Genomic DNA, 19,343 nt, shown 5'->3' with positions numbered 1-19,343 from the left:
TGTTTGGAGGAAGAAGGATGAGTACAACCCCAAGAATACCATCCCAACCGTGAAGCATGGAGGTGGAAACATCATTCTTTGGGGATGCTTTTCTGCAAAGGGGACAGGACGACTGCACCGTATTTAGGGGAGGATGGATGGGGCCATGTATTGCAAGATCTTGGCCAACAACCTCCTTCCCTCAGTAAGAGCATTGAAGATGGGTCGTGGCTGGGTCTTCCAGCATGACAACGACCCGAAACACACAGCCAGGGCAACTAAGGAGTGGCTCCATAAGAAGCATCTCAAGGTCCTGGAGTGGCCTAGCCAGTCTCCAGACCTGAACCCAATAGAAAATCTTTGGAGGGAGCTGAAGGTCCGTATTGCCCAGCGACAGCCCCGAAACCTGAAGGATCTGGAGAAGGTCTGTATGGAGGAGTGGGCCAAAATCCCTGCTGCAGTGTGTGCAAACCTGGTCAAGAACTACAGGAAACGTATGATCTCTGTAATTGCAAACAAAGGTTTCTGTACCAAATATTAAGTTCTGCTTTTCTGATGTATCAAATACTTATGTCATGCAATAAAATGCAAATTCATTACTTAAAAATCAAAATCATCAAAATCATCTCGAATCCCACCGTACCTTCTCCGCTGTGCAATCCGGTTTCCGAGCCGGTCACGGGTGCACCTCAGCCACGCTCAAGGTACTAAACGATATCATAACCGCCATCGATAAAAGACATTACTGTGCAGCCGTCTTCATCGACCTGGCCAAGGCTTTCGACTCTGTCAATCACCATATTCTTATCGGCAGACTCAATAGCCTCGGTTTTTCTAATGACTGCCTTGCCTGGTTCACCAACTACTTTGCAGACAGAGTTCAGTGTGTCAAATCGGAGGGCATGTTGTCCGGTCCTCGGGCAGTCTCTATGGGGGTACCACAGGGTTCAATTCTCGGGCCGACTCTTTTCTCTGTATACATCAATGATGTTGCTCTTGCTGCAGGCGATTCCCTGATCCACCTCTACGCAGACGACACCATTCTGTATACTTCCGGCCCTTCCCTGGACACTGTGCTATCTAACCTCCAAATGAGCTTCAATGCCATACAACACTCCTTCCGTGGCCTCCAACTGCTCTTAAATGCTAGTAAAACCAAATGCATGCTTTTCAACCGTTCGCTGCCTGCACCCGCACGCCCGACTAGCATCACCACCCTGGACGGTTCCGACCTAGAATATGTGGACATCTATAAGTACCTAGGTGTCTGGCTAGACTGCAAACTCTCCTTCCAGACTCATATCAAACATCTCCAATCCAAAATCAAATCTAGAGTCGGCTTTCTATTCCGGAACAAAGCCTCCTTCACTCACGCCGCCAAACTTACCCTAGTAAAACTGACTATCCTACCGATCCTCGACTTTGGCGATGTCATCTACAAAATAGCTTCCAATACTCTACTCAGCAAACTGGATGCAGTTTATCACAGTGCCATCCGTTTTGTTACTAAAGCACCTTATACGACCCACCACTGCGACCTGTATGCCCTAGTCGGCTGGCCCTCGCTACATGTTCGTCGTCAGACCCACTGGCTCCAGGTCATCTACAAGGCTATGCTAGGTAAAGTGCCGCCTTATCTCAGTTCACTGGTCACGATGGCTACACCCACCCGTAGCACGCGCTCCAGCAGGTGTATCTCACTGATCATCCCTAAAGCCAAAACCTCATTTGGACGCCTTTCCTTCCAGTTCTCTGCTGCCTGCGACTGGAACGAATTGCAAAAATCTCTGAAGTTGGAGACTTTTATCTCCCTCAACAACTTTAAAAATCTGCTATCCGAGCAGCTAACCGATCGCTGCAGCTGTACATAGTCCATCTGTAAACTACCCACCCAATTTACCTACCTCACCCCCATACTGCTTTTATTTATTTACTTTTCTGCTCTTTTGCACACCAGTATCTCTTCTTGCACATGATCATCTGATGATTTATCACTCCAGTGTTAATCTGCTAAATTGTAATTATTCGATTTATTGCCTACCTCATGCCTTTTGCACACATTGTATATGGATTCTCTTTTTCCTACCATGTTATTGACTTGTTTATTGTTTACTCCATGTGTAACTCTGTGTTGTTGTCTGTTCACACTGCTATGCTTTATCTTGGCCAGGTCGCAGTTGCACATGAGAACTTGTTCTCAACTAGCCTACCTGGTTAAATAAAGGTGAAATAAAATAAAATAAAAAAAATACCATGTGATTTTCTGGAATTTTTTAGATTCCGTCTCTCACAGTTGAAGTGTACCTATGATAAAAATTACAGACCTCTACATGCTTTGTAAGTAGGAAAACCTGCAAAATCGGCAGTGTATCAAATACTTGTTCTCCCCACTGTATATACATGCTTCACAAATGGTTTGTTAGCAGATGTCACAGTATAAAGAGTTTTATAAAGATTATGCCACATTTGGCAAAGCTCTAGATGTATGGACCTGTTATATCACCCTTTGTGACATTATAACTGATTTGTAAAGCATCAATGTGTAGGCCTAGTAAAGGCCACTTGTTTCTATGTTCTAGCTCTTTTAAAGTGCTCTATAGGCTACTGTACTCAAACACTCCCAACACACACTCATTGCGCTAACACTCCCTCATTCACACAGAGACACCAGACATCAGATCTGCTCAGGATGAGGTAAGACATAACACTTTAATTAAGGACACCGTGTCACAACAGAGTTGTCCGTTTCATTGAGAAAAGCTGATCACATTATTACACACGTTATGGAACACCTGTCACAGCACTGAGGCTAAAGCCATCAGAGCCAGATGGGTTGTATACAGCACATTTTGTTCTGCTCTGCTCCAAGCCTACACACACACACGCTCCTCTCACTGACCCATCAGGGAGGTCACAGTTGGACAGTGTAACAGCTGGGAGAGAACACATAAAGAAAGAAGAAAGAAAGGGACAGTGAAGATACATTCCAGAGAGGATAATGCTCAGTCACAGTTTTCAGTTCCATTGGAAGAGGGTTGTATAGGGATGTATGGGGTTGGATAGGGATGTATGGGGTTGGATAGGGATGTATGGGGTTGGATAGGGATGTATGGGATTGGATAGGGATGTCTGGGGTTGGATAGGGATGTATGGGGTTGGATAGGGATGTATGGGATTGGATAGGGATGTATGGGGTTGGATAGGGATGTATGGGGTTGGATAGGGATGTATGGGGTTGGATAGGGATGTATGGGGTTGGATAGGGATGTATGGGGTTGGATAGGGATGTATGGGGTTGGATAGGGATGTATACGGTTGGATAGGGATGAATGGGATTGGATAGGGATGTCTGGGGTTTGATAGGGATGTATGGGGTTGAATAGGGATGTATGGGGTTGAATAGGGATGTATGGGGTTGGATAAGGATGTGTGCGGTTGGATAGGGATGTAAGGGGTTGGATAGGGATGTATGGGGTTGGATAGGGATGTATGGGGTTGAATCTGGATATATGGGGTTGTAATAGAGATGTATGGGGTTGGATAGGGATGTATGCGGTTGGATAGGGATGTAAGGGGTTGGATAGGGATGTATGCGGTTGGATAGGGATGTATGGGGTTGGATAGGGATGTATGCGGTTGGATAGGGATGTAAGGGGTTGGATAGGGATGTATGCGGTTGGATAGGGATGTAAGGGGTTGGATAGGGATGTATGGGGTTGTAATAGGGATGTATGGGGTTAGATGGGGTTGGATAGGGATATATGGGGTTGTATGGGGTTGGATAGAGTTGGATAGGGATATATGGGTTTGTATGGGGTTGGATAGGGATGTGTGACATTGTATAGGGTTATATGGGGCTGTATAGGTTTGTTTGCAAGCAAAATACTGTATATCCGTGAAACAGAAGACATTGTTATGTGGCCAATGGCAACTGTCCATCTCTCTTGTCCTTGTCAGACAAAGAAGATTCCAATCTAAAGAGTGACAGTCTGAGGGGGTTTTAACCTTTATACAGTTTTGTTCATTTTGCCCTCTTGTATTTAAGAAAAGTAATATGGTATATCACAGCTAAAGACCAATGTTTAGGACTATCACGTACACAGCATGGATGAGGTTGTAACTAAAAGAGATTTGTAACTAGAGGAGGTTTGTAACTATGCAACAGGTCACTTGTTGAGGGTTGTGATTGTCAGTTCCTTTTGAGATTTCAATTTCTGACCAAAGAGATCAATAGCACTGCGATTGGTGCCGCCCATTGCCTAGAGCATATCGGTAATTGGACCCTACAACAGAGAGTATTCTGGGAAGGTTCCATTAATAACAGTAACTGGACCAGGATGTACAGTAGACTCAGACTGGGTCCATTGTGATGGAAGAGTTACATAGAAATGTCTTCCATTGCAGTCCTTTGATAAGCTTCTTCCCTCATTAGCAACCATTACCATGTCCGACTTTAGCCAGTTCATGTAGGATAGATCCACACAGAGCATTAAGAGTGGTTCCTTAGTTCGATGGCGCATTCGTATTCACACAGTGCTCTTTCTCATACTGGCAGTTCTCTCACTGCCAACTACACCCACACCGAAGGCCCATGCACACAATACTGCTTTGTAATGCACAACATCATTGTATGACCAATGTTGAATACCTGTATAGCATTGTTCCATTTGCTCTGGTACAGACGGATATCCATTGTCTTTGTGGAATGGATGATATTTATTGGACCTACTGTGTGTATCATGTGGCAGGCAGGAAAATTCAACAGTGACTGTGTGCAAGGACTCAAACAGCCACACACAGTCTATGTCTAAAATAACACCCTATTCCCTATATAGTGCACTACTTTTGACCAAAGCCCAATATGGGTCCTGGTAAAAAGTAGTGCACAATTATGGATGCACACATACACACTCAATACTGTCAACATAAGAAACTCACTTTGAATTTGATTCAGACCTCGATTCAGACCAAAGAATTGACTTAGACCTCAGAAGATTTGAATCAGAAAACTGGAAAATTAAATACAAAATGGGTATGGTGAACATAGAGTATATATCAAAAATGATAAATAGAACAAAACAAATAGCAATGAGCATATGACCAAACCAATAAAATGCTGTGTGTGTGTATGTGTGGGGGAGGGGGGGTTGAGGAGCCCATAGAAATGCGAGGTGTGTGAAGTAAAGAGCAGTGGGTTCTAAAACCGTCCAGACCGCACTATGATGGATGTTATCTCTCTATTTCCCTGCAGACATTCAGGCCTCGTCCGTCTTCTCTATCTCGCTGTCTCTCTCTCCTTCTCCCCACTTCCTCATCTCCTTTCCCTCCCATAAAACAATGTCTTACATGTCTGAGGGGAGACTGTGCTAATGGCCAACATGAGCTCCTTAATGAAATATACATTACACCATTACTGACAAGGGCTGGGGCTGCGTGGCTGAAGCACTGTGGCCGGGACTAAAATAATAAAACATGCACAATTAAATTTCCTTCAGAAGCCTTTTCAGTGTTTATGTAGTAGGGGGTGGAGATGTGTGTGTTTGTGTCATGATTCTACCACAGTTGACCCAACCACGCCTAAACGGAGATCTTCACCACTAACAATGTAAGGACCATCTCACACAGACCCCGCCCAAACTCTCTTTCTCAGTTAGAACTTTTTTAGTGGGGACCCCATTTTTTCCATCAGAATTTATGAGGATCCCATTTTTCCCCCCAAGAATTTCTCATGACCCCACCCAAAATTATGACACAACCTTAAAATCATAGAATTTTTACATTCACAATTAACATTAAATTAATTGCATTTTCATCTCTTACCAAAATGAAAAGAAACAAATTAATAAATATACTGAGTAAAATGTTGTTTTTCAAATGATCTTATTTGAAAAATACATCCCATAAATACATCCCATACAATAATCTGTGCTCTTCATTTTTTGGTCCCCCCCAACACCCCATTTGTTGCCCTGACTTTGAATACCACTTAGTTATAGCATTTCATTTGTTGTTGTTTGTCAGCATGAGGGGAAATGTCTTATGTCATGCCTTGTTGACATGACGGGAGATAATAGTCTGGTTGCTTCTATGTCTCCTCAGATGGAGCAAACGTCTCAAGTCTTTTCAGGTTATCGCTGGGGTCTGGTAGCTGTATGTCCGGTATGTACAGAGAAGAAATCACCCATCTGCAGTGGAGGCGCCTCTTCTGGACTCCAGGGGTTTTATTTACAGAAGGATGGAGTTTCCAGAAACCAATTGGACCAAATGGCACCTCCCACTGCCTGCTCGTATATACTATAGTACAGCCCTCTTAGCCATTTACAGTAGACCATTTAGGCGCAGTTAAAAAGCCTTTGAAGAAATGGGAGAAGCCTTCCCACTGCAAACCATTCTTAATGTCTTTTGAGCAGGAAGAAAATAGATGTTGGGTAAAGAGATGCATGACAGAGTAGAAGTAGGAAGAAAGTATGAGAGAGAGAGAATGAGGGAGGGAGGGAGAGAGGGTAGGGCACAAGGGAATAGTTGGGGAATCTTCTGATTGCCTTAGTGTTTGATCGTAGCTTCAAACACACACTCAACCATGCACACACACACACACACACACACACTCACACACACTCTCAGCCGAGGATGTCCAGGTAGACAGGAGAGGCCTTGGCTAGGTTGAGCAGTAAGCTGTGGATATCCTTGATGTGGTGTCTCATGTGGGGTTCCCTCTGCCAGCACCCCAGCATCAGGTCGTACACCTCTTTGGGACAGGTGCGAGGCCGCTGCAGGACACGCCCCTGTGTAATACACTCAATCACCTGTGGGTGTGGGGGAGACACAAGGTTAGGATCACTTTATGTACACTGAACAAAAATATAAATGCAACAATTTCTTAGATTTTACTGAGTTACAGTTCATATAAGGAAATCAGTAACTTGAAATAAATAAATTAGGCCCTAATCTATGACTGGGAATACAGATATGCATCTGTTGATCACAGACACCTTAAAACAAAAGGTACGGGCGTGGATCAGAAAACCAGTCAGTATCTGCTGTGACCACCATTTATCTCCTTTGCATAGAGTTGATCAGGCTGTGGAATGTTGTCCCACTCCTCTTCAATGGCTGTGCGAAGTTGCTTGATATTGTCGGGAACTGGAACACGCTGTTGTACACGTCGATCCAGAGCATCCCAAACTCAATGGGTGACATGTTTGGTGAGTATGCAGGCCATAGAATAACTTTGACATTTTCAGCTTCCAGGAATTGTGTACAGATCCTTGTGACATGTGGCGTGCATTATCATGCTGAAACATAATGTGATGGCGGCGGATGAATGGCACACAATGGGCCTCAGGATCTCGTCACGATAATTGCCATTGATAAAATGCAACTGTGTTCATTGTCCGTAGCTTATGCCTGCCCATACCATAACCCCACTGCCACCATGGGGCAATCTGTTCACAATGTTGACATTAGCAAACAGCTCGCCCCACGCCGCCATCTGCCCGGTACAGTTGAAACCGGGATTCATCCGTGAAGAGCACACTTCTCCAGCATGCCAATGGACATCGAAGGTGAGCATTTTCCCACTGAAGTCGGTTACAAAGCCAAACTGCAGTCAAGTCAAGACCCTGGTGAGAACAACGAGCACGCAGATGAGCTTCCCTGAGACGGTTTCTGACAGTTTGTGCAGAAATTCTTTGGTTGTGCAAACCCACAGTTTCCTCAGCTGTCTGGGTGGCTGGTCTCAGACGATCCTGCAGGTGAAGAACCCGGGCTGCCGTGATTACACGTGGTCTGCAGTTCTGAGGCTGGTTGGACGTACTGCCAAATTCTCTTAAATGACGTTGGAGGCAGCTTATGGTAGAGAGATTAACATTAAATTCTCTGGCAACAGCTCTGGTGGACATTTCTTCCAGTCCGCATTCCAATTGCATGCTCCCTCAAAACTTGAGACATCTGTGGCATTGTGTTGTGTGACAAAACGGCACATTTTAGAGGCATTTTATTGTCCCCAGCACAAGGTGCACCTGCGTAATGACCATGCTGTTTAATCAGCTTCTTGATATGCGACATCTGTCAGGTGGATGGATTATCTTGGCAAAGGAGAAATGCTCTCTAACAGCGATGTGAACAAATTTGTACACAACATTTGTGAGAAATAAGCTTTTTGTGCATATGGAACATTTCTGTGATCTTTTTTTCAGCTCATGAAACATGGGACCAACACTTTACATGTTGCGTTTATATTTTTGTTCAGTATAGATCAGTAAGTATCTGATATACAAGCTGTAAGCAAATAGCTCCATCTTGCCATCTGATAGGCCAGATGGAAGCCTTTCAGATCTATACACGTGCCTTGGGGGTATAAGCTAAGGCTAGGGGTCAATTTGGCATTGGGGTTAGGGGGTTACAGCCTTTTTTAGGGAAGTAACCAGAGATGGGATTAGGGGTTAGGGGGTTCTGACTAGGTGGAACACAGCTACGACCAGCAGGGATTTTTCGTAGCAGGTTAGGAGAACTTACGTAGCAGGTTAGAAGAATTAACGTAGCAGGTTATGAAAAGGGTCAGGGTTAGCTAAAATGTTGTCCTAACCTGCTAAGAAAAGTCACTTCCGGTCGTAGCTGTACTCCATCCAGTCACAACCAGGATAGGGTCAAGGTTGGGGGTTAAAGGTACTGTAAAATATAATTGGCCATTTTGTTGGAAAGCTTTGCCAAAGGAATGACTGTGAGGGTAGACTCCAGTTAGCGGTAGCCTGGATGCTAGTCTGTTCTGCTTTCTTGCCACTTCCTCATGGAACTGTTGTAAGGTGGCGGCAAGAGAACAGAAACAGACTTGCACCCAGGCTACGATGGAGGTAGAGTATAGTCAGTGAGTTGGGGTTAGGGTTGCGGTTAGCTTAGAGGTGAGACTGACCTCGTTGTTGGAGAGCTGGTACCAGGGCTGTTTGCCGTAGGTGAAGATCTCCCAGAGGACCACGCCCAGACTCCACACGTCACTCTCCGTGGTGAACTTCCTGTACATGATGCTCTCTGGAGGCATCCAGCGGATGGGCAGCATGGTGTGACCGCCCACCTACATCAACACAAACACAGTCAGCCTGGACGCTTTATTTGAACGGTACAGAAATGACAATATATTTTCTGTGAAACTACTTGGTAAAATGGTCATAAAACATAAATGACCTTCAAATTACTTTTTATTTATTTGCAATTCATTAAATCAATTGCAACTATGCATAATTTGGTACCAAGTCACCAGTTGTGTTGCATTCGTTGAGGTAAGAATGTAACCCTAACCCCAACCTATTGGTATCTCAATCCCATACTTTTCAATCACAAATTAGGTCAATAAATGCCAGTTGAAACCAGGGGTTGGAACTGGTTCAGAACCAAAAATCGTAAAAGAACGCAATTTCGAGGAACAGAATAAGAAACGGGAAAAAAAGGGACCGTTATTTTTAAAAGCATGGGAACTGGTTTTAATAACGTTCTTTTACATTCCGGGCATTTTTTTCCAGTCACACAATAAAACGCAACAAAGTGCCTATGCAAAGCCCTTGCCAGCGTGTGTCCAGGCTACCTGCCCCTCCCCCCATGAAACAGGCTACTGTACCCTAGTGACGTTACAAGCATGATTCAGAAATTAGGGAGTGCGATTTTTAATTAGAGAAGAATGGATTCACTTTTTCAATGCTAGTTAAAGATACTATATTTATCACTTTTCACACTGGACAAGATATGTTTTTATTTTAATTCTGGTGCCGCGCTGCACACACAAGCTTGGGTCCACAGTTAAGACAACTCTCGGAAGATCCTATATAGAAGCCGCTCCTCCATAGGTATAACTCTGTGGGACTAATTCAGATAATGCATGTCATAACAAGATGCCCAGTGCTTCAAGCCAAGCCTTCTCCTCCACCCTCTCTCGTTCTTTCCACACACAAAATGTCAGTCAAATCTCGTGCTCTACACTTGTCTGTCCAATGCATGTAGTCTAAACAACTATAGCTTGCCCGCTACATAGCAAGCTTAAGCTGCTCTATCCTCACTGATTGGTGAAGTAATTAAATGTTGAGCAAAATGCAGAAAAAAATATCTCAGAGATTTAAAAGGAATGACATAAAGCGTTACATTTTGGGGGTTTGAATCAGTTCAATATTGTATTTTGCTGGTCGGAACAGTAGAACGGAACGACAAAAGAATGGTTCTGTTCAGAACGAAATGATTGGAAAATTATTTTGGTTCCAATCCTGGTTGAAACAGGACCCTAAAATAAAGTGCAAATAAAATAAACATAAAAGAAACGCAGTTATTCAAAACTGCAAATGGTAAAATAATAGGGTACATTGTTTTTCCAACTGTTGTGTCTAACACACAGACAAATATAGTTATGAGCACTAAAAGGTTATGCTCAGTTTTTCAAAATGCCTTACTGCAGCAAGGTACATAGTTAATATGACAAATAAGCAATCATCTAACAATAACCCATGCAATAAAATACATGTGTGAAATATGTCCCTGACCCTGACGGTGCAGTTCCATCCACTTTGAAGAACATGTTTATTACTGCGCTGCAGTACAGGTGGACTTGTTAATGCCTAGGACTGTAGCTACAGTCTTACCGTCCCAGACACTGCGCAAGACAGGAAGTTGTGACTGGCCACTGCTGTCTGTCGCCCACTCAGCCCTGAATGGTCTTTTCCTCTCTCCGTCAGAGTGGCCTTTACTTTACTAGTCCATTAAAGCCAAGAGATAGTCATCACCGGTGTGTGTGTTTTTCTGTGAAAACCAATCTAGCTCTAGTCCGCCTTCTCAAAGGCTCTTTCCTCCTCCTCAACACATAACTCACTTTAAGTGTTTTCACATAACTTAAACCCCACTTGAGTTTCCAAGGAGAGATACTGCGTGTGTATGTTTGTTGCGATAAATTCACGGTCAAGTGGGGTTGAGGCCAACATCCAGTGAGTGTCTCATTTAGTTAGTGTGGTTTAGTTTGAAATATTAATGCTGCTTTCCTGATCTTAGTGTCTCCACTTTTTGTGTGTATGCTTGTTGCTTGTGTTTGTATGTGCTTGCTTGTGTTTATGGCTCTGTGTGTATGTGCATGTTTGATTGTGTGTGTGTGACTGTTTGTGTTTCTCTGTGTGTGCATGTGTGTGATTGTGCATTTGTGTGTTACTTTGTGATGTAGAAAATCCCCTGATTAATTGTTCTTAACATCCTGAGTTCATCAAATATTAAGAGAAGCAGTTTTACTAGCCTGTTCAGAGGGCCCAATGGTTTTTAGAGCTCACCAGAGCTCTCTCTCCAGCCGGGTCGAGGCAGATCCACTTCAGTATTCTTAGGGGCAACATGAGCGCCTATAAACAATATAATCTAGTAGGCTCTCGGCTTGCTAGGGCGTTGTGGATGGGGATAGAGGAAGGGCTTAAAATGCGAGCTATGGCTACGAGGACTGCGGGTTCAATCTGAGCTACGGCTCCGAGGATCGCGGGTTCCATCCCAGTGCTAGGCACTCGTTTTTTTCCCTTCCATTTTAACCCTATCCCAAACCTTAACCCTTACCTTAACCAGTCGGAATTAATGCCTAAACTTAACTGCCGAGTCTTGACAGAAATATGTTGAATATTGAAGTCAGACCATGAGATCTTATTGCTTTCAGAATTATTAATGAATATTTATAACTAACCCACTGCTTGTCTGTGCCAGAAAACCTCAAAGAAGAAGAAAACAAGGAATTGTGAATTTAGAGTTTAGAGGCCGCGGTATCCATGGCAACCAGGCGGGTTTGAAAGGGAGCTTTTGGGATGCTTTAGACTGGCTGCATGGGAGGGGCTTCACTAGGAGACTCCTCCTCCTCCTCCTTGTTCCAGTAGACTGAACTGAATTGCCCTGTGTTTCTATGGAGATGGTCATTCTACTGGGAATTACTGTGTTTTTTATACCCAGGAGTGGGTGCAATGAAGCCCTGTCTGTCGGTCTGTAATTAAAGAGCATACAGGTTTGCGTATTCATGTGGATTAAAGAGAAATTATAAAAGAGGCTGCTCTTGGGTTGGTGGGTGGGTGGGCGGGTGGGTTGGTTGGCTTCCGCAGCTGTCCATCAAAGCCCTGGGAGGGTGCAATGTGACATCACTGGGCACTATAGTGAATAGGGTACCATTTCAGATGCAGCCACTGTCAGGCATAATCTCTAGACAGGAAGCAACTTGGGCTGGTCTACCTTTTGATCCCTCCTATTACATCCTTGTTCATCATTCTTTCACCCAACTGTTGGGGGAAAGCAGCTTTCAGTCTCTATCTCTATCTATAATTGTCTCCTCTCTCTTTTCTCATGTCTTTCTCTCCACATTCGGTCCCTTCTCTCCACTCTGAATCCCCCCTTCTCTTCTGTTTTCTCCCATACCCCTCCTCTTGCATCTTTTTTTGTGTTGATTTATTTAACTTGCCCCAACCCTCCCCCTTTCTCTCTCTCTCTCTCTCTCTCTCTCTCTCTCTCTCTCTCTCTCTCTCTCTCTCTCTCTCTCTCTCTCTCTCTCTGTAGTAGTGGAGCTGCATACTAATATAAGTTATTTAATTACTTTTTTCATAGGGACTGTCTGATATAACTTATGCTCTGTGCTGCCTTTGCCCGTTGCTATGGCGACTCCTCCAGTGGTAAACCTTACTGAGAGGGTGTGTATGTTTGTGTGTGTGTGTGTGTGTGGGTGTGTGTATGGGGAGGTGGATAGCAGTTGTATGTTGTCACACACTAATAGTGAAATCAAAGAGAGGGGGAGGCAGGGAAGCAGGTGGAGAATGTGTGGAAGAGATAGGGTCTGTGACATCTATACACTGACATCTACGTATAAGGCCTCTGCAGTGTTTCTCAACCTCCCGTTCGGGACAGTCCATAAAGAATGTTGCCGCTGACCGACCAATCAATTAGTTAGTTAAATACTTGGTTGGTTAGTTAGCTGGTACCAATTCAATACTATTTGTTATTGAAGCAGTTCTGAGACGTAGGCAGACTATATAGCCTGCTGGTCTGGTGGAACATAGAACGTTGAGAAACACTGCTCTATGCAGCTTTCATCTTCTAGATATATATATATTTTTATTTAACCATTATTTAACTAGGCAAGTCAGTTGAGAACAAATTCTTAAACATACCAGGCCCAGGGCCTACTGATCGATTCATGCCCATGCAGGGAGAGAGAGAGGCCCATGCAAAGGGAAGTAGTAGGGGGCCAAGAAAAAAGAGGGCGACACATACACTTACCCTGTAGTAGTCCGTGCTGTACACGTCTCGGGACATGCCGAAGTCACCGATCTTCACCAGCAGGTTCTCTCCCACCAGACAGTTACGTGTGGCCAGGTCTCGGTGGACAAAGTGCTGGGAGGCCAGGTAGACCATGCCTGCAGCAATCTGCTGGGCGATGTGCAGCATCTGGGACTGGGTCAACACCACGGGCCTATTGGTAGGACCGTCACCCATCATCACGGAGTCGGGACCGTGAGCCCTACGGAATGAGAGGAATTCCATTGAAATTCCGAATCACAACCTGAAAGGTGACATTCATTTTCAACTTTATTTATAAATGTTTTACTTCTTGCGTTGGGAGTTTAAACTCACTTCCTGTAATGGCTTCCATGAAATAGATCATGACCAACATCAGTCAATAGAGATTTAGTGGGATTTTATGCAGTGGTGGTGGGGTGGGGGGGATTCCGACCCGAGTTAAAGCGGCAATATCTAACTTTTTAGGTAACCCGACCAAATTCACATAGAAATGTGAGTTACAGATCTGTCATTGTCATTGAAATCAGTATATGTGTTCTATGTGTGTTATTTCTATGCTTCCCATTCTTAAGTTGAGTTTTTTCCATCTTGTACTTTAGGTTTGGTACACCAGTTTCAAACAGCTGAAAATACAATATGTAATGTATGTAAAATGTACGATGTAAAATATATTTCACAGCAGTTTAGATGGTACAATGATTCTCTACACTATAAACTGAAAAGAGACGAACTCTTAGAATTTTATCAACCAGGAAATGACGGTGTGATTTCTGCATAGTGCATCTTTAAACTCCCGGAAATGGAACGTAATTCTATTTTCTGCACTTATCTCTCTACACGTATTCGGACCTTTAACTTAAGCATTAGAATAGTATGCTATTAACCCGCTATTCGTTGGGGTTGGAGATCAAAGAAATGAATCTGTGGGGAGGTGTGTATACAGATACGCCGTATTCTGACCTTGACTTAATTCCCTCATAATTCCACCACCGTTATGCAAGAGGCAACCATGAATAAGTTGGAGCGAACCTGCCGGTTCCAAATGGAAAAAGCATCTACTTAATTTTTTTACGATATAAATTAAAGTATTCTCCATGCTCTGTAATTTATAAATTGATAAGAACTACTGATGAGAGCTAGGTAAATTAGTCATCGGTTTGGAGAAGGGGATTGAAAATACACATAGTAAATTGTTTTAGATGATTTTTCCTTATGATCCCAGAAGACGAATGTGAAACCAGTCATATGGAAGCAAACTGAAAATCATATCAATATGACATGTATTGCGGCCCATTTTCCACAGTGAAGTAGGGTATAAATAGCTGTGCCGTTATTCAGAATTTTTATTGTATGCCCTCATAATCTGTGTGGATGAAATTTGGAGACCCAAGCTATAGACTTCTTTAGGGCCAAGCCTGCCAAGTTGATGTATGCAGTTTAAAATGTTTTAATTATAGGCCTGTGCTTTTCTCCACTTTATGTTACAACTTGTATCATGTTAAATATTAGCCACTATCGGAGGCCACCATCAGTAATACCCACAAACATTTGTAACGGTTAATTTAGTTACCTTTTGCATCATTCAATTAAGTTGACCTTTCTTTCCTCTGTCATGTCCATGTAGTTGTTCCTGTGGGTCGCTAGCATTAGTGGATCCTATCAGGCTAACGTTGTGCAATAATTTGGGACATGTAGCCTATTTGAATCATTATGGAACTGGAACCACACCTAGCAGGTTAAACCTGGAGCCTGGTGCACGGCGGTTCACGGTGACTGGACCGTTGTCATACAGTTCCATGATTAGTGAGGATTAGAGTAGATTTCTAGGACTATTGTTCAACACCTATTGTACACTTTTTTCTACCTTCAAATATTTCATGGATTCAACTTGAATATGACAACCTTCAAGATGAATCAAGCCACTGTATTTTGGATTCATCAATATATATTGTGCATAAATACTTTAATAAAATGTTTCATACATTCTTTCCTGTCCCCCAAATTTGCCAAAATAATCTACAAGATCAGAGTAATTTAAAATCTACCAGTTGGTGCTGAAATTGAGACGAGTATGCATATATTTAGATGGCTTTCTTTCATTGATCCCTGTATTCTGAACCCATTCTCTTTAAGTATTTTTGTGAGTCTGTCGATAAAATTCTAATTAAAGATAGATCGTATTTAAAGGGATGCCTTAAGATAAATGTACTGAAAACCCTATTGAACTAAAACTCCAGGAGAAAATCTGTTGGCCAGCAAGTGGGAGGGTTTTCAGCAGTTTAATTATATATATTCAGTGCGTGCAAGGGAACCAGACTTGCCTTACACACCTGCATAAGGCAAGTCTGAATACCACCTACTGAGAAGTGTGTAGGAAAGGAGTGTGTAGGAAAGGAGTGTATAGGAAAGGCATAAATTGTCTAAGTCTAAATCGGGCCTTAATATGAACGTGCCCACAGAATGGTTTACCTGAGGAACTTGTTGAGGTCCCCGTGCTTCATATACTCAAAAACCATGATGAGGGGGTCGCTCTCCACACACACACCGTAGAACGTGACAATGTGCTGGTGCTGCAGGTTGGTCAGCAACTCGGCCTCCCGGTGGAAGTCCTTCCTTGCATTCTCACTAGCCTCTTTCAGGGTCTGAACACACACGCACACAGGTTACTATCCAATTTTTACTCATAATTGAGTTTGTTAGACACCGAAAACATCATACTTAAACATTTTGCACACTGTGCACGGAGACTACTTACTGGGAATATTCTGCCACAAGATGTTTTTGGCTCAAATCCACCAAGTGCATAAGTAACTCTTAAAGTAAAAGTGAGTTATAGGAACTTAACCATAGCCCACAATTTTATCTTATTGGTAATGACCAAGCAGAGATGTTGTGTACTTCTGTACAGTAAGTTCAGTGTTATTTACAGAAGTAGTGTGGTTGGTTTTCGTGTTCTGATCTTTGCATTAGTGATCGTAAATCATGAAATCTGTCATAGCGATTTAAGTGCAGAGGCGAGAGAGAGAGAGTGTTTCAGGAAATGTAATAGGAACAGGATAGAGCTAAGGAAGCCAAAGGATGACCCTCTGTTCTGACCCCCAGCTAGAACGCTGAGATGGCAGAAAAAGAGATTCCTCCACCCCCATCTTCAACCAATTAGATTTCAGGAAACAACTCATCAATTTGATCAGAACAGAACTGGAAGTGGATGAGTTTCCTAAAAGCCTCAGAACTAACATGGCACCTTGTTTCTCTTAACAACCCAGACCCACGCCACTATGAGAACATTCAAGTGCTTAGAAAAATTCTGAAGTTCATTCACAACTAGAAGATTGACCGCTAAACATTGATTTGGCATTGTTACTTTCTCGCGGCTGGGTTGTTCAGAGGAGTAAAAGTGCCAAATTAGCTACAAAGATTTCAGGAAACTCACCCCTGAATGCGATTTACCTATGACGCTGTATGACTGCCGGGACGTTGGAGAATTAAATCGCCTGTGTGACTGCTAGCATCTTTGCATGACTGCCAACGCCTTAGCTAATGTCACTACTGTTCTGTATCGTGATCGATGGCTCCCTTGTGAGTTTGACCATAAACATGGAAGCTTAGCATATATGGCTGCATGCTTGTACATGCCTGTCCAATGTTTGCATGTAAAACCCCTACCATTAGTGGATATGACTATGTTAGACAGTAGAAGCGGCAACTCGGAAAGTGCAAAGTGACATCTATCACCTTCAATGGCAGGTTTCTAGTAGATACAGGACATACTGCCATGCCACTCAAGCCCCACATCACACTTAGAATGCGGTGGGACACCGGAAGGAAAGACAGGAAGTCATGAGGAGGGGGTTCTCTGCCATGTCATGTTTTTTAAATTAAAACTCTCCTATAAGATCTCATTTCACCACATACTTTGAATGCTGGAATTCTTGATGGAAGCAGGCCATTGGCCGATTTTCCTACAGGAGTATCTAGGGGGTAAGGTTTGGGGGTCCATTTGGAATTGACGAAACGATGTAGCCTACAGTGGGTTGTGATAGACTGGAAAGAGCAGCGTTACCTTGACGGCTACCAGGATCTTTTCGAGCTCAGGAGACAGGTTATAGCACTCAGCCAGGAAAACCTTCCCAAACGCCCCCTCTCCCAACTCCCTCTTCAGCACTATGTTGTGTCTCTTGATGTGCTGGACAACTGCAACACAAAGAGAACCTAGTTATTACATATATCAGTGTGACTTCTGAATATGAATGCCGTAATCAGTATATATCTTAGATGAGAAGAGATGATGATATATGGTTGGATTAGGGGACTGGGAGCCGTCATTTGTTGTACCGAATGATCTATCTACTATTTTGTTGTCTTGATATTGATCGTGATGAGCTGTATTGTCTGATCACTGTGTTTTCAAAAGTAAAAGTTGCACAATTAGTTGTGTGTTGTGTCTTTTTATTGTGATTATAGTAACATCATGTCAGCTCCGTCTCTCAGCATAATAGCTATCATGTGGGAATCGTCAGAAAGAGATGTTTGAAAGTCTATTTGAAATTGCGATTTTTATTTACTGAACAAACGCTGAAATCTGGCTGGTGGTGATACAGTAGCGGGATTTTCCCAGTGCTTTCTCCCAGAGCTGCACCCACTTAACTCTCTATAGCGCAAGTACAGTGGAGAACACCAAAACATATTCATCAGCAGGTTACTGTCTTCAGAGAGAAACAGGACACAAAACGTCAAGATTTATTTCTGATCTGATTAAGAAATGCATTTGAAGAAAAGCTCACCACTCAGTCTATTGCATTGCGGAGGGCTAGACTTTGAAGCTGTATCGAGCTGCACTAACTTACTGAGAACCATAACCCAATATTAAAGAGATAGGGAGAGGTAGAGAGAGAGCATAGGCCATTAGGCCAGAATGTACAGACTCAAGACCTGAGCACAGCTTTGTGTGTGTGTGTGTTTGTGTGTGTGCATGTGCCTGTGTGTGTGCATGCGTGTGTACGGGTGTGCTTGTGTGTGTTAACCTGATGACATCACATCTGTCATAACCACAGCTCAGGGAATTATGTAAGTACCCACAATTCCCTAAACATCTACCCAAAAAAGCCACAACTCACTACCACTGCTTACTAACTCTCTTCTTTATACACACATATTAATATCTATCATATAGCTCTGTTACTCAAACACTTTCTACTCCCAACTCAACTATTTCCACCATTACAGTCATTACAACCATACAACTCAACCATTCCTGCCAATTCATGTACAGTAAATGTACATTTCCACAACCAAACGCCACACATTTACTACACGTATCATTCTCAGTAAGTACAAATCAAATCAAACTTTATTTGTCACATGCCGAATACAACAAGTGTAGACCTTACCGCGATATGCTTACTTACAAGCCCTTAACCAACAGTGCAGTTCAAGAAGAGTTAAGAAAACATTTACCAAAAGTGAATACATGTCAAGAAGAGACAAAACCACACCCCTTCCCCTGTCTATCATTCTCCTTAGAGTTTTATCTAATTAGTTGTGGCTTTTCCAAAGCCTCACTTCTGGACGGTGGTGTAGGGGTTGGCTTTAGACTTTAGTCACTGTGTTCTGATGTCATTGGTGAATGGGAGACATACCACAGGAGAAGAGTAAACAACTTGATGAAAATACATTTGTGAATCACAATTTCCAGTACAATGCTAAGCCTTCTAAACCCAGAGACCAGGATGGAGAGACCAAGAGGAAGAAAGAGGGGTTGAGAGAAGAGTAGACTGCACTAACAAAGGAGGAAAGCTCTGTTGCATTGGCCTTTAGTCCTTCAGTTGCAAGACATGCAAGTTGACAGTGCATTTGTGTCTGTGGGTGTGTCTATCGGCCCGGCGTGCAGTGCCTTCCACATTTTGCTACGTTACAGCCTTATTCTAAAATTGATTAAATAAATGTTTTCCTCAGAAATCTACACACACAATACCCCATTATGACAAATTGGAAACAGGTTTTTAGAAATGTTTGCACATTTATAAAAAATTTAAAAACTGAAATACCTTATTAACATAAGTATTCAGACCCTTTGCTATGAGCCA

At 43.0% G+C, this 19,343-nt stretch overlaps 1 protein-coding gene across 1 annotated transcript in view; it reads right to left on the bottom strand.

The window, feature by feature from the left end:
• Window positions 1-2,669: 2,669 nt before the first annotated feature.
• The window catches only part of ntrk2a (neurotrophic tyrosine kinase, receptor, type 2a), a 50,947-nt gene continuing 34,273 nt past the window's right edge, over window positions 2,670-19,343 (bottom strand). Inside the window, exons 14-18 of the mRNA XM_055918968.1 lie at window positions 17,321-17,451; window positions 15,727-15,899; window positions 13,237-13,477; window positions 8,891-9,049; window positions 2,670-6,785 (exon numbers count right to left, since the gene is read on the bottom strand). Coding sequence (XP_055774943.1) covers window positions 6,600-6,785; window positions 8,891-9,049; window positions 13,237-13,477; window positions 15,727-15,899; window positions 17,321-17,451 — 890 coding nt within the window. The 3' untranslated portion in view covers window positions 2,670-6,599. The remainder of the gene's footprint in view (window positions 6,786-8,890; window positions 9,050-13,236; window positions 13,478-15,726; window positions 15,900-17,320; window positions 17,452-19,343) is intronic.

Source organism: Salvelinus fontinalis, chromosome 4 (genome assembly GCF_029448725.1).
Source record: "Salvelinus fontinalis isolate EN_2023a chromosome 4, ASM2944872v1, whole genome shotgun sequence".
Classification (NCBI taxonomy): Eukaryota; Metazoa; Chordata; class Actinopteri; order Salmoniformes; family Salmonidae; genus Salvelinus; species Salvelinus fontinalis.
Note: the sequence above shows the minus strand (reverse complement) of the source record. Positions and strands in the feature narration are given on the sequence as shown.